The following is a 15053-nucleotide window of genomic DNA, read 5'->3' on the forward strand; positions in this document are numbered from 1 at the left end:
TTAGTCTTCTCTGACTCTTTCTCTGAAACACCACCCATGAGATGTTTTATGTCTTCAGCTGATTTTTTTTCCAGAGCACTAAATGCATTCACAGCAAGCCCTTGGCAGATCTCTGTTTGAAAAGGTGCGCACAAGCTGAACTCATATTTACACCCTCTTGCCAGCATGATTTTATAGATTGGCACTGAGAGATGATATGACAGTTGCCTGGTGCAGTCAAGGAGAACAGCAGTGGGCAGAGGAAGAGAAGGGACACGGAGGTGGAGCCTGACTTGCTGAGATTACTATGAAGAATGACAACAGGGGGAGGACGCTGCCTGATGATGCCAGTTCTCTCGGGAATGTGTGTGAGAGATCTTCGTTTTCTTTTTGTGGTTAGGTACCTGGGCTTTGGCAGCTTTTAGTTCTGTGGCGCAACCATAGAATGGACTGGGTGTAATTATTCAAGAATTTCTATGTGCAGCAGTTTCTTCTTTCAAGCAAATGTACAATTTAAGCGGAAGGCTAGAAAGCTGTAGTGTGTGTGTGTGTGTGTGTGTGTGTGTGTGTGTGTGTGTGTGTGTGTGTGCATGCACACACTAACCTGTTTTGGTAATGTCTTCATTACATTTGGGGAAACAGATATATGACATAGTTTCAGCATTCCTGCTTGCGGTGAGTGAACTTGACAGTAATGCGCCGTGGCTGTGAACAAGATTGACTTTGTTGTAATTGCTGCTAGTGTAACAGTGGCAGAATCTATCAATAGTATGTGTGCAGGCTCTGGAATGTGATGAAATGAAATCAGGTCACTAATTATCTTAGGCTAATGAGGCTCAGAAGAATCCTTGCCTACTTTAAAATGAAATCTGCAACTATCTGCACTGAACCTTAAAGGCGTGATTTCTCTCTTTTTTTAAAAAACCCACACGTTTATCTAGAAACAAACTTTAAATGTTGTACTTTGTTCTTTGTGTTCCCTTTGTGTTGGAACAGATTGGTAGAGTCCATTTTATTGTGTATAAGAAGACCAAACAAGCACTGAGTAAATGCTGTGTACCAAAATCCCTGAATTTTTGCTAAATACTGATTGGGAAGGAGAGATTAGTTTGCCAGTAGGCTGTGTTTATATCAGCACGAGGGAATTTTATGGCTTAATTAAAAAAATACAGCTATTAGAAAGCAATGACATTAAGAATCTATTGGAAATAATAAAATTTACTTCCTCATCAAAAATAATAAAATGGACTTCCTCATTCAAAATAATAAATAGACTTCATCATCAAAATAGACTTCCTTATAAAATATAGTTCCTTATCACATAATTCAAGTAATAATTAAGACTAATGTTATTTCTTTATTCTCAAATATAGAACATTTTCTCAGATGATAAAGTGGTTTGGAGCAACTGGGAACCACAAAATCTAAGGCTTATCCAGACGTGCCATTTGAGCCTGCAAAAATACCCAGTTCAGTGCCAATGGTTTCAGTTAAAATAGCAAGTCACCATGCTTTGTGGCGTGACTTTCCATTTTTTAATTTAATTCTTTCTAAAGGCATTGTTTATGTTGTTCTGGATTGTTCAAATGGACAGGGATTAGTGCTGATTCATTTCCAGGTCAGAAGCACCCACTTGGAAACTTTTAATTGGCACAGAAACATGCTAAAAAGGAAGATAATCTTCAGAAATAAAGATCTATCGAAGAAGTAGATTTCTAAGGATTTTTCTTTCAAAGATTTTGAGGAGCAGTAGTTTTCAAAGATGCAGCTAAAAGCATGGCACTTTGACATGAAATGTGGCGATCCTCTCTATTTTCTACAACCGACCTCTGCTAGTGATGACCAGTTGGGGCAGATATGCTCAATAAGCACTTCGTAGGGATTTTTGCCACCAGCTCCTTTCATCAGTAATATACAACCTGCATATCTGTCACAGATGAATGTGTCATTTATTTCCACACAACATTCACATTATGCTAGTCCCATTGTAGAATTTAATCATTCAAAGGGGTTAGGTAGTAAGTCCCACAGACTTGAGTGAGCTTTACTCACAGCAGTACTATATTATAAACATGCTATGTTTTCCCAGAGTTTCACAAAGAAGTTGTTACCAGCTTGCTGCATATAACCGTATACTGTATGTCATCTTTGAGGTTGATTTTCATTTGCGGTGAAACTGTATTTCTCTAGCACATGTCAATCTATTTTTAATTATTAAAAACTGAATTTCTTTCTCCACAAGGCAGCTTCTACAGAAATATAGCTGCCCAGATACCAGGCCTGACTTAAGTTCAGTAGAATAAACTCATTAAATCAATTGTTGAGTCAACACTTAGGAAAATCGTACTGAGTCAAGGGATCCATTCTTCCTGGGAAAACCAGTTAGATTCAGACCAAAGACTCTAAAGTTGTCCCATGGCAATAAGCAATATGGTTTTGCAAATTTAAAAAAACTTTTCCAGGATTATTGTTATGACTATCATTTCTTTGTTATTACTTTAAAAGCCAGATATTCTCTTGCTTTAGCACTCCATCATGGAAGCACACTCACTTAGTTTTTAAAAGAAATGATAAGCTAAGCCATGGGATGGAGCAAAGTCACTATCCTTCTGAGAACACTGTTGCATTTTGTCACCCTTTGCCTATCGCTTACTTGGTTCTTTGATGGCTGGATGTTCCCCTCTCCAACACTGAAACATAAATTTACCTGATTTTTTCAAAGGACCAAATAGCAATATTGGTCAGTATAGAAGATTTTCCTCTACTTCTATTCAGCATCAAATATAGACCCAATCAATTAGCCTGATTGCTTAGAATTGCTGGTCATGGGGAGAATTCAGAGGATAGCTTGCTGAACATACTTAAAATATTTCTTCAGACTTTTCTGCTGGATACAGGTGAGGAGACCAGGGGTGGGGTTCACTTGTATGATCTGTTTCTTCTCTGTGTGGTTCCTGACAATAACACTGGAGCACCACCATGTTCTGGAACAAATGTTGTTGCTAAATCACATTTCCTTCTGGCCTCCTAGTTCTTATTTATTTAATCATTTACCATATAATGGCAGTAGGTACTGAGGTTTATTTGTTAAGTTGAAGACATTTCTGCTATTGAATACAGATAGTCTTTTTACACCATGTCAGAGGTTTGTCATTTGGACTAGAATTACCTATTCTAATATCTTTTTCAAAATTTATTTTGAATCTTTTCAAATGGGGTGTCACTGAACTTGGACTCCTGACTGCAGAGGAAGTGCATCTGGTGACTTCTGGGGTGGAGCAGAACATTTGACTATACGTGCCTTTGATCTGATTCAGCAACCCTCTTTCTGTGTTGTCCGATTTTTATTGGCACAATAACCTACAATAAACAATACAGTGGTGCCTTGCAAGATAAGCGCTCCGTTTTACGACGAAATCGCATAACGACGAAGTTTTTGCGATCGCAAAATGATGTTTCCTATGGGGGAATTTCGCTTTGCGATGATCGGTTCACTGCTTCGGGAACCGATTCTCGCAAAACGACGATTTTCCTACAGCTGATCGGCAGTTTCAAAATGGCCGCCGAGTAAAAAAATGGCCGCCCTCTGTTTTCTGGGACGGATTCTTCGCTGCACGGGCAACAAAAATGGCCATGCTATGGAGGATCTTTGCTGAACAGTGAGTTTCAAGCCCATAGGAATGCATTAATTGGGTTTTAATGCGTTTCTATGGGCTTTTTTATTTCGCTTTACGATGTTTTAGTTCTACAGCGATTTCGCTGGAACGAATTAACATCGTAATGTGAGGCACTACTGTACTTCAGAGTGATGCTGAATTCCTCAGTTTTTAGTATCCAAGCTAGCTTTTAGTATTTGTATCCAAAGTATGCTCATGTTTTAATGAAATCTGTTTTCTTTAAATGCTTCCCTTCCACATTTATAGCTGTCATACGATTAAAATGTAGTTCAAAGTATATAAGCAAGAAATGAAATAGCTGGAGCTATAATGTTAGTGAGATTTTATTTTATTTTATTTTGGCCGAGGGCATGGATTCTTTGTCTTAAAGTTCCTTGTCCCTCATCATGGCCAACAGAAGTAAAATAAATAATGCAAATCAATTTAGTTGGCATGTTTTGTACATATTGCCACTATTCTTGAAGTTTAATTTGGGTTATGTTGATGCAGACTGTTATTTTTTTTTCCTCACTGCACAGAACTTGCTTTTCATGCTCCTTCTACATAAATGAAGCAAGACTCTACATCTGCCCAAGTTACTGAAGTAATGGATAAATTAGTGCATGAGTTTGGTGTGGAGTTGAGGATTGTGTGGGGTCACATCAAGTTCTTGATTTTAAAACATTTGCCCTTCTCTCCTTTTGTATGTGCAGCCAACTTGGGAAGAATTATGGTCTACATCTTCCAATGTTAGCCATGGAAGTAGCACTTTCCCCCATTGGCCCCCAGGAGCTGGATTCTGTACCTACTGATGCATCCCCCATGGTCATCAACATGACACCTACCACTGAACAAGATGGTGGTGAAGATACAATGAAAGATCTTGATTCTAGTCAGCAATATGAAAAGCCTCCCCCTCTCCATACGGGAGCTGACTGGAAGATCGTCCTCCACTTGCCTGAGATTGAAACATGGCTACGGTTGACATCAGAAAGAGTCAGAGATCTAACATACTCAGTTCAGCAGGACTCGGACAGCAAGCATGTGGATGTGCATTTGGTGCAGCTGAAAGTAAGCTTAAACAGTACTATCTACCTATCAGTTTTCAGTTTTAGATGTCTATCAAAATTTTCTGGTTGTAATGACAGGGGAACTAGGAGTGTCACACAATGGCTGTTTCATTACATTTGTTAAACATTGTTGTGAACAAACTCTCATTCTGAGGGCCAATAACAGATCTACTACCCTATGCAATGGGGACGGGAGATCTATCGTGTGATCCTGGCTTGTTGTAGCAAATCAGTAACTCAGTAGCAAAACTTGTAAAAGTTACTCTGAACACCTACAAATTACAATTGTTGCAGAAGTATTTTAAATGAACTCATTGCATTAGGGATTGGCATATGCCTGCTTGTTGGATAAATGTCCTGCAAAAGTGAAGAATAGCAAAACTGATGTTAATGCTCCTATTTCCAGAAGCCTTTGGTTTGCAAGCTTAAATAGGTTTCTCCCCATAAAATATAATCAGCCTGTTTCTCTATTTTTATTCTTCTCTATTCGGTGCAGAGGCACACCAAATATTTCTGTCTCTGAATGTAAGCAGGATCTTGCCAGTTTCCGAATGGGTATGGCATTCACATAATGAATTCTTAATAAAGAATTTCTGATCGCCTCACAGAAGGTCCAAAAGCTCCCTTAGAATCCTTTTTGCATGGGAAGGCCATTGAAGCCCATGGAATGGAGAAAACTGTGGGTCCTGATAGCAATTTTATTTGTATTTTTAATCATTTTATCTTTTATTGTATTTTAATTGAATTTGAATTGTTGTAAGCCATCCAGAGACCTTTGGGTAGAGTGGGTGGCATATAAGTTAAACAAACAAACAAACAAACAAACAAACAAACAAACAAACAAACAAACAAACAAACAAACAAACAAACAAACAAACAAACAAACAAATAAATAAATAAATAAATAAATAAATAAATAAATAAATAAATAAATAAATAAATAAATAAATAAATAAATAAATAAATAAATAAAGTCTTTACTGGTGGTGGCAATGTTAGGAATTTAAAGCTGTCCCTAACTATCCACATGGGTTAGAATTTGAATCAGAAAGTTTCTGATCTGTATACTAGGCTAGTCAGAGTTCAAGTGGGAAGGAAGATAGACTACAGAATTTTTTTATTATATTTATTTTATCTGGCATGGTTCTTCCTGCCCACTCTAACCTGTTTTTACATCTCACTTAGCTTTGCTGTCAATAACTGCAAGTCAGGCATGAGGTGTTGCATGGGCAGCAGTGGGGTCTTGTATCTCCCAAGCCCCCCCTTTTTTACCTCCCATGTTCTGCTATGTTTGCCTGCCTGACTGCCATAATGCCAACCTTCCTCAGCATGAATGTCTCATCTTGACTGACACAAATAGCTTGATGAGGCTGCAATAAGCAGTTCTTTTTCATCGATTAGGGCTCTTCTTTGAGTGCATAACAAATATGGCAGTATTATCAACCTGGCCACTGCTGACCTGCCCCGAAACTCATGCCTTCCTTGTGCACTGCCCATTTGTATGTAGAAGGATATGCAGACTTGCATACAATTACAAATTCTGAAAAATCATAAATCTGTGCAAATTCTAATGTTCAAAAGCAGACATCATAGGTATGTGATTCTTAACTCACCAATAACAGGGATTAAGGTTGTTCCCTTGCATGTACCCACTTTGTAAGTGGAGAAGAGCCCTAAGACCAAGATGGCAGACTCTTGGAGTTAAATGGAACTATTAATCCTAATCAGAGTTAGACTGAAGTGTATTCGTTTTAGAACTAACAATTGGATTTAGCCCTTGGTGTGGTAGATGCCACAAAAGATCACTAGCTAAATGGACTATTTTTTTGAAAAGCTTCCTACAAGCAGAAACGTAGAAGAGAAGGAAGTGGACTGGGCTAGAAACATCTTGTCTCTGTGCCATTTGTTTTCACATGTGGGAGTATTAGAACTGTGATACCTTACCAATTGTGTGAAATGGTGGAGTTTGGTTCAGGATTCAGCAACTTTACAACATTGTATATGTATAAACTGAACCTAAGTTTGAAAGAGGATATGGCACCCATAAGCCCACCACCCACACAACCAGACCGAGAAGGCGAGATCATGATATGTAACACTGGCGTCTACTTCCTACACCTCTTTTGGCATATAAGGCAGAAAATCCTACAAATGTTTTCCCCAGATTAAAAAAAAAACCAGAATTATAGTAAAGCAACTAAATGCTCTGCTGCCTTTGGACGGAAGTAGCAATGCCGAGTCTTAGGGGGCCAGCCGAAGACTCAGACTGTCTAATGGTAGTACTGGCCTTGCAAACACATTGTCTTGTCTGAGGTTTAGAACTGCGGGATAGCTCAGTAGTTTAGGTATCTGGCTGTGGAGGATAGGAGTTCAATTCCCCACTGTGCCTTCTTGACAGTGGCAGGACTTGATGATCCATAGGGTCCCTTTCTATTCTGTATTTCTGACATAATGATGATGAAAAAATGTTATTGCTTAAAACTATAGGTTGTCTAAATATATGAATATATCAACAACAACACAAACATATGACACTGGCAACACATATTTACACATAAATATAAAGTGAGATGGCTTTATTATCTTATTGGTTTGGCTACTTCCTATACATGACTGGCACTCAGAGGCTCTGAGCTGGAAAACGGAGTATAAAAACTGTGATCCTTGGGCAGGCGGGCACTGAATTAAGTTTATTTGTAAGCAAAAAAAGAAAACTGCTGATCTAGAAATATTTACTGCATTTCAAAAAGTCTTCTTCAATAATTTACTAGTGGATATGTTAGCCACTACAAATATGCACATTACCTTGGCTCCATAAAGATATAAGCACAGCCGTGAAGAAGCTGAGAAAGCTGGCATGACAGAGCAATATACTTTGCTACAGGAATAAATAATGGATACAAAAATAGATGATAATTATAGAAATGATTTCCTGGCCTCAGGACAAGTACTGCTCTGCACATAAATGTTTCAGCCTCTGGATAGCTCAATGGTATTCTATGCTTGGCCTTGCAAATGTACAAAGTGGTCCTCTATTTCCACTTTATAAGCTTTCTGGTATGCATAATTCAGTGGAAAGACATCTATAATATCAAAATATCTGTCTATTTTGACAAATAGTGGAGTATTTGTGTTAGGTGGGTTTTTTTCCCTTCACTTGTTCAGATTATGTAGGCTGGCAAAATGACTAGTCCAAGTGTTTGTGCAGCACACTGTGAAAAAGTCCAAAAGGAAGTGTTCTCATCATATAGTTCTCTAATCTACAGAATCTGAAGCCCCTCAAACCATCCCCATAAACCCTAGAGCTGGGAAAATAATTACAAGCTGGCATGATTTATTTCCATAACAGTTGAGAGGAATCCAAGGCGAAAGTGTTGGCCATAAAATACTGATACTGATGTCTCATGTAGGCATCCTTCAGTCTCGAAAGACTATGGTATCGTGCTCTGTATGGAGGACTTGGAACAGCGTCTAGTGTGGCTGAGGAGGCCAATTCGAGAGTGACAATCCCTTCCACACTGGAGACAAATCCAATCTGTCCCCTGTCCAGCTCCCTGGTTTTGCTTCCTTTGTGACTTCCTCTTTGCCTCAGCCTGCTGGACAAGGGTCTCTTCAAATTGGGAGAGGCCGTGATGCACTGCCTGCCTCCAGGCTGAACGATCAGATGTCAGAGTTTCCCATCTGTTGAGGTCTATTCCTAAGGCCTTCAGATCCCGCTTGCAGATATCCTTGTATCGCAGCTGTGGTCTCCCTCTGGGGCGATTTCCCTGCACTAATTCTCCATATAGGAGATCCTTTGGAATCCGACCATCAGCCATTCTCACAACGTGCCCAAGCCAGCGTAGACGTCGCTGTTTCAGTAATGTATGCATGCTGAAAATTCCAGCTCGTTCTAGGACTACTCTATTTGGAACTCTGTCCTGCCAGGTGATACCAAAAATCCGTCGTAGGCAACGCATATGGAAGGTGTTCAGCTTCCTCTCCTGCCGGGCACAAAGGGTCCAGGACTCGCTGCAGTACAGGAGTGTGCTCAGGACACAGGCTCTATAGACCTGGATCTTGGTATGTGTTGTCAGTTTCTTATTGAGCCATACTCTCTTTGTGAGTCTAGAGAACATGGTGGCTGCTTTCCCAATGCGTTTATCCAGCTCGACATCTAGAGAGAGGGTGTCAGAGATGGTTGAGCCAAGGTACACAAAGTCATGAACAACCTCCAATTCTTGTGTGGAGATGGTAATAGAGGGAGGTGAGTCCACACCCTGGCCCATGACTTGTGTTTTCTTCAGGCTGATTGTTAGTCCAAAGTCTTGGCAGGCCTTGCTGAAACGGTTCATGAGTTGTTGGAGGTCTTCAGCAGAGTGGGCAACAATGGCTGCATCGTCTGCAAAGAGGAAGTCCCTAATGCATTTCAGCTGGACTTTGGTCTTTGCTCTCAATCTAGAGAGATTAAAGAGCTTTCCATCTGATCTAGTCCGGAGATAGACACCTTCTGTTGCAGTTCCAAAGGCATGCTTCAGCATGACAGCAAAAAAGATCCCAAAAAGTGTTGGTGCGAGGACACAGCCCTGTTTCACTCCGCTTCGGATGTCAAAGGGATCTGATGTTGAGCCATCAAAAACTACAGTGCCTTTCATTCCATCGTGGAAGGACCTGATGATGTTAAGGAGACGAGGTGGACATCCAATCTTGGGAAGTATTTTGAAAAGGCCATCCCTGCTAACCAAGTCAAATGCTTTTGTAAGGTCTATGAAGGCCACTAAGAGTGGCTGTTGTTGTTCCCTGCATTTCTCCTGCAACTGTCGGAGGGAGAATACCATGTCAGTGGTGGATCTATTTGCTCGAAATCCGCACTGTGATTCCGGATAGACTCTGTCTGCAAGCACCTGGAGCCTCTTCAGCACAACACGGGCAAGCAGCTTCCCTACAACGCTAAGAAGGGAGATACCACGGTAGTTATTGCAGTCACCCCTGTCACCTTTGTTCTTGTACAACGTGACAATGTTTGCATCCTTCATGTCCTGTGGTACTCCACCTTCCCTCCAGCAGAGACAAAAGATTTCATACAGTTCGGTGATGATGATCTCCTTACCGCATTTCAGCACTTCAACAGGGATGTTGTCCCTTCCAGGTGCCTTGCCAGAGGTGAGGGAATCCAAGGCCGCATTTATTTCTGCTAGGGTTGGTTCGCTGTCCAGCTCTTCCAAGACAGGCAGGCACTCAATGTTATTTAATGCTTCTTCGGTTACTACATTCTTTCTGGAATATAGCTCGGAGTAGTGCTGCACCCAGCGTTCCATCTGCTGTGCTCGGTCCTGGATGATCACACCTGTAGTAGACTTCAAGGGAGCAGATTTCTTCTGTAATGGACCTAAGGCCTGCTTGATACCATCATACATTCCTTTGATGTTACCTGTGTCCGCTGCTATCTGTATCTGAGAGGAAAGCTGAAGCCAGTAGTCATTGGAGCATCTCCTGGCAGCCTGTTGGACTTGGCTACGAGCGGCTCGAAGAGCTTGCAGGTTGTACTCGCTAGGACAGGCTTTGTATGCTGCTAGAGCTCTTCTCTTATCCTCAATGGCTGGCATTAACTCCTCCGAATGGGCTTCGAACCAGTCAGCCATCTTTCTGGTCTTCTTGCCGAAGGTGGACAAGGCAGTGTTGTAGACAGTGTTCTTGAAGTGTTCCCTGATAATGATATTGATAACAACAACAACAACATGGCAAGATCCAAAAACAGGATGGAATAAAGTTTAAAAATTGTGATATTATAAAATCACAAGCAATTGATAAAAATGAAAAATACTTTGGAATACTAGAAGCAGATAACATCCTGCACACAAAAGTTAAAGAATTCTCAGAGAGGGAATACATCAAAAGACTGCGGAAAATCTTAAAATCAAAATTGAATGGTGGAAATACAATCAAAACCATAGACAGATAGGCAGTCCCAGTAATTAGACACCTATCTGAAATAACAGATTGGACGCATGGATTGAAAAACATGGAAACTAATGAGCATGTATCATGTGCTACATTCAAAAAGTGGACAGATTATATTTACCATGAAAAATTGGAGGCCATGGATTACTGTAAATACAACAGGTAGTAGAGGAGGAAAAAAGAAGCCTAAATGATTATATTATAAGTAGAGAAAATTACTTAAGGTGGTGAACATGAAGAATATTTTGAAAACAACAGAAACAAACCCTCAGTATAAGAAACAACAATTTGAAAATGAATTAAACAGCTGGAAAAATAAGCCACTATATTGTTGGAAAACATGATAATAATTCAGCATGGACATGCATAAAACAGAACCATTAAGAAAGAAACTGAGGGCTTGATTTTGCTGCACAAGAACAAGCATTCCAAACTAATGTGACAAGAGCTAAGATTCAGGGAATTAGTACTAACAGTAAATGCTGACTCTATCAAAAAAGTCACATTTACTTCTATGTCTTACCTTGCAGATCAAAATAATAATATTGTAAGCAGTTGCAGATCTCAGAAATAACACCACCAGAGGTACAAAAACAGTAATATTAGGAACAGCACACATACTATATGAATATTCAACAGATATGTAGGTTTTTGGTAAAAACTTGTATATGTTATGTAATACCAGTCAATGTTTTTATAATTTATAATTTCGATTGGCTGCCTGGTATTTTTGATTACGATAACAGCTACTACTACTACTACTACTACTACTACCACTACTACTACCACTACTACTACTACTACTACTACTACTACTATTACTACTACTACTACTACTACTACTACTACTACTACTACTACTACTACTAAAATAATTTGATTTTTGCTGCACAAGAACAAGCACTTCAAATTAATTTACGGAAGCCAAGATTCAAGGAATTTTTGCTAACAGCAAATGTTGACTATTCTGAGAAAAAAATTAAACTGTCACAACTCATCTGTGAATGTCCAAAGACTGCACAGATTATGAAATTAGACATGACAGAGAGGTAAAATTAGTGAACTCCTCATTATGCAAAAAAATATAACTTGCCAGCCTCCAAAAACCCATGGGAACATTAGGTAGAAAAAGTGTTAGGAAATGATGAAGTCAAGATCTTGTGGGATTTCCAGATCCAAACTGATAGATACCTTGAACCTGACACACCAGACATCGTAGTAATAGAATGAAGAAATGTCTAGATAATTTACATTGCAATTCCAGGAGATGCCAGACTTGAAGAAAATTGGAATTGGAAAAACTAACAAAATACAGAGATACAGTATGGCAATCGAAACATTTCACTTGTGAATGAAGCACACTTCAGTGGTCCCCTTCATCATTGGGGCTTTGGGAACAATATCAAGAAATTGCACATAGTAGTATAAGCAGTTGCCAATTTCAGAAATAATACCATCAGAGGTACAAAACCCAGAAACATTAGGAACAGCATGTATAAATAAATGAATGAATGAATGAATGAATGAATGAATGAATGAATGAATGAATAAATAAATAAATAAATAAATAAGCAAGCTACCTTACCATCTGCTTTGCTGATGTGACCCCAGGCTGGCATAGGAAGTTATACATTTGCTACCCCAGATACTTCCTACCCCACATACCCCCCATCTGATTGCTCTGCAGTCTATCTATGCAGTGATTGTATTTATAAATCAATCATGCTGGATCTGTGAAAGATGCATAAAATATTGAAAGATAGAAGTTGGATCACATGGACCGAATTAATTTTCCCTTTGTTTAAGGTCCAATTAAATCAACTATTTCACTCTTTTAAAAAAATTACCGTATTTTTCGCTCCATAAGACGCACCTCTCCATAAGACGCACCAAATTTTTAGGAGAAGAAAACAGGAAAAAATAATCTGTTTTCTTCGCTCCATAAGACGCACAGACTTTCCACCCCCCTGTTTTGTGGGGGAAAAGTGCATCTTATAGTGCGAAAAATATGGTATGCAATAGCACTTGGAGTAACTTGGAGATATATAATTTATTTTCACTCCGATAAAAGAATATGACTGAATTAGGCATGCTTGCTGAGTTTTCACAGAATGACTCCAATTTCTTTAGGGTGGTTCTTACTTAAAGCTGGTTAATTAACTGCATTAAGCCACTACAAGCAGAAAGGGTGGGAGGGCAGTAATCCTACATTTTTTATTCAGAAGTAACTCAGGATTATTCTGAAACTTGGCAGGCTAAAAGAGGTCAATTAGAGCAAGTTCTGAGCTGAATTGGAACTGAAAGGGGCTTAGAAATTGTTTAATTGTAGGAAATACAAGAGCAACCTCTAGCAGTTTGACAGGATTTGTTGGTCCCCGCCCATCATGGATTTTCCTTGGGAGTTGATTGGATAGCTCAGAGGTTTAGGTATCTGGCTGTGGAGTCAGAGGTTGGGAGTTTGATTCCCCTCTGGGCCTTTTGCAAGTACAGCCTGCATGTGTGGCTTTAGGCAATCCACAGAGTGTTCTCAGAAGAAGGGAATGATAAATCACTTCTGAGTAATCTCAGTCTGAAAAACCTTGGAAAGGGTCACCATGTCAACATTGACTTGATGATACATCATCATCATCATCATCATCATCATCATCATCATCATCATCATCATCATCATCATCATCATCATCATCATTATTATTATTATTATTATTATTATTATTATTATTATTATTATTATTATTATTATTATTATTATTATTATTATTATTATTATTATTATTATTATTATTATTATTATTATTATTATTATTATTATTATTATTATTGTGGCACTTGCCCTTGTGGCCCCTGTTTTATTTCTTCCTCACAAAGGCTCACGCTCCTTCCTCCTCTTCACACTGCCACCAGATGTTATTTCTTTAACATCAGTTAAGTACTGGACACTTGTGCTGCCAAACACAATCAATTTATTGAACAGGGTGGGGTTAATATTCAGTTGGGAATTGCAGTATAAATCACAGGAAGTGAATCACATATATTAAACAAGGCTTGGTTCACTCAAATCACTCTTTTAACTCTCCCTATCTATCTCTGACCCTCCTGGTCCAATTCCCAAGCCACAAGCTCTCTAACCCTCTTTCCAACCTTCTCTCTCCTTCTTCCTGACTCCTCAAACTCCTCTCTGGCCCCGCCTTCCGGTCTCTCTATTGGCTCTCCTGTCAAGGTTCCACAGTGACAGACAGGTGACGTCTGGGCTATCTGCTACAAAGCCACCCCTGGCCCCAAATGACACGTGGACAACCTGTAGACCTGGACATGCCACTGCAGAGAGCCTAGCAGCCTCAAAGATGTCCTTATAAACAATGGCCACTCCCCCCCATCTGCCTGGTCTGCCCTGGTGTTGGATGACATACCCAGGTGGGCATATGAGGGAACGAGTAGCTCTGCCCTCAGCACCCACCCACGTCTCAGTTATACAGGTCAAGTCTGCCCGTTCATCCAGGATCAAGTCCTGGATGAGCTGGGTTTTGTTGTGGGCAGACCTGGCATTTATCAACACCAGGGACAGAGACAGAGGCTGGCTAACCTTGTTAGCTGTACAGGTGACAGCAGAGCCAGAACAGGGGACAGCCATCAAACATCTGTCCACTGTTCTTCTAGGTTTGATCACTACTGGGCCAACGCCATATCTCCCCCTGCCCGTAATTACCCATATATTAGAAGCACTCTTGCTGGAAAAACAGGCTTCCTGCTCTGTTGTAAAAAGAGGAGGGAGGGAAGGAAAAACCTTGCATCTGTTCAGAAAAGGAAAGCCCGAGATCGGGACCAATTTCCTGAACTCGGGATCTCCTGAAACAGCCAACACTGTTTTGTATTGTTGCTTGCTCAGACATAGTGTCTGTTATCACTGACAATTGTGGATACATATGTTCACATAATGTTTGCATATGTTCAGCTTATGATAAATAACACAAGTAAATACATTTGTTGTTATCAGGATGGTTCATATTTCTCATCACTGTGGTTTATGTTTTTAGAGAGGTGAGAAAAGATCTGTGTATTAATGACTTCTGTGCTTTGTCTCTCTTGTATTTTGCTTTATGATGGTGGCAACTTTAGTTCCTTTGAAAGTTGTTCTGGAAACCTGTCCCCTCCTACCAGGCTATGAAGTTTTAGCACTCGCTGGCCAAGCTGTATTGAGTGGGGGTCATTTCAAATCCAGAAGCTTTGCTGCATTGCCCTCCAATGTGGGCCACTGGAAGCAAAACACAAAGTGACTCCTTATATTTCCCTCCAGGGAATGAACTATTTTAAATATGCACAGAATTCTTCGGTGAGCTTTCGAGAAATAAAAAAGAGATAAGCCTCCCTGGAGGGAGGTTTGGCAATTATTTGTCCAATTGTGTGTGTG

General features: G+C 39.8%; 1 protein-coding gene across 1 annotated transcript in view; it reads left to right on the forward strand.

Moving 5' to 3' along the window:
- Positions 1-15053, forward strand: part of AKAP6 (A-kinase anchoring protein 6) — a 335833-nt gene that overhangs the window by 53281 nt on the left and 267499 nt on the right. Inside the window, exon 2 of the mRNA XM_020788446.3 lies at positions 4349-4706. Within this exon, the coding sequence (XP_020644105.3) occupies positions 4383-4706 (324 nt within the window). The 5' untranslated portion in view covers positions 4349-4382. The remainder of the gene's footprint in view (positions 1-4348; positions 4707-15053) is intronic.

The sequence above is a fragment of the Pogona vitticeps genome, chromosome 1 (assembly GCF_051106095.1).
Source record: "Pogona vitticeps strain Pit_001003342236 chromosome 1, PviZW2.1, whole genome shotgun sequence".
Classification (NCBI taxonomy): Eukaryota; Metazoa; Chordata; class Lepidosauria; order Squamata; family Agamidae; genus Pogona; species Pogona vitticeps.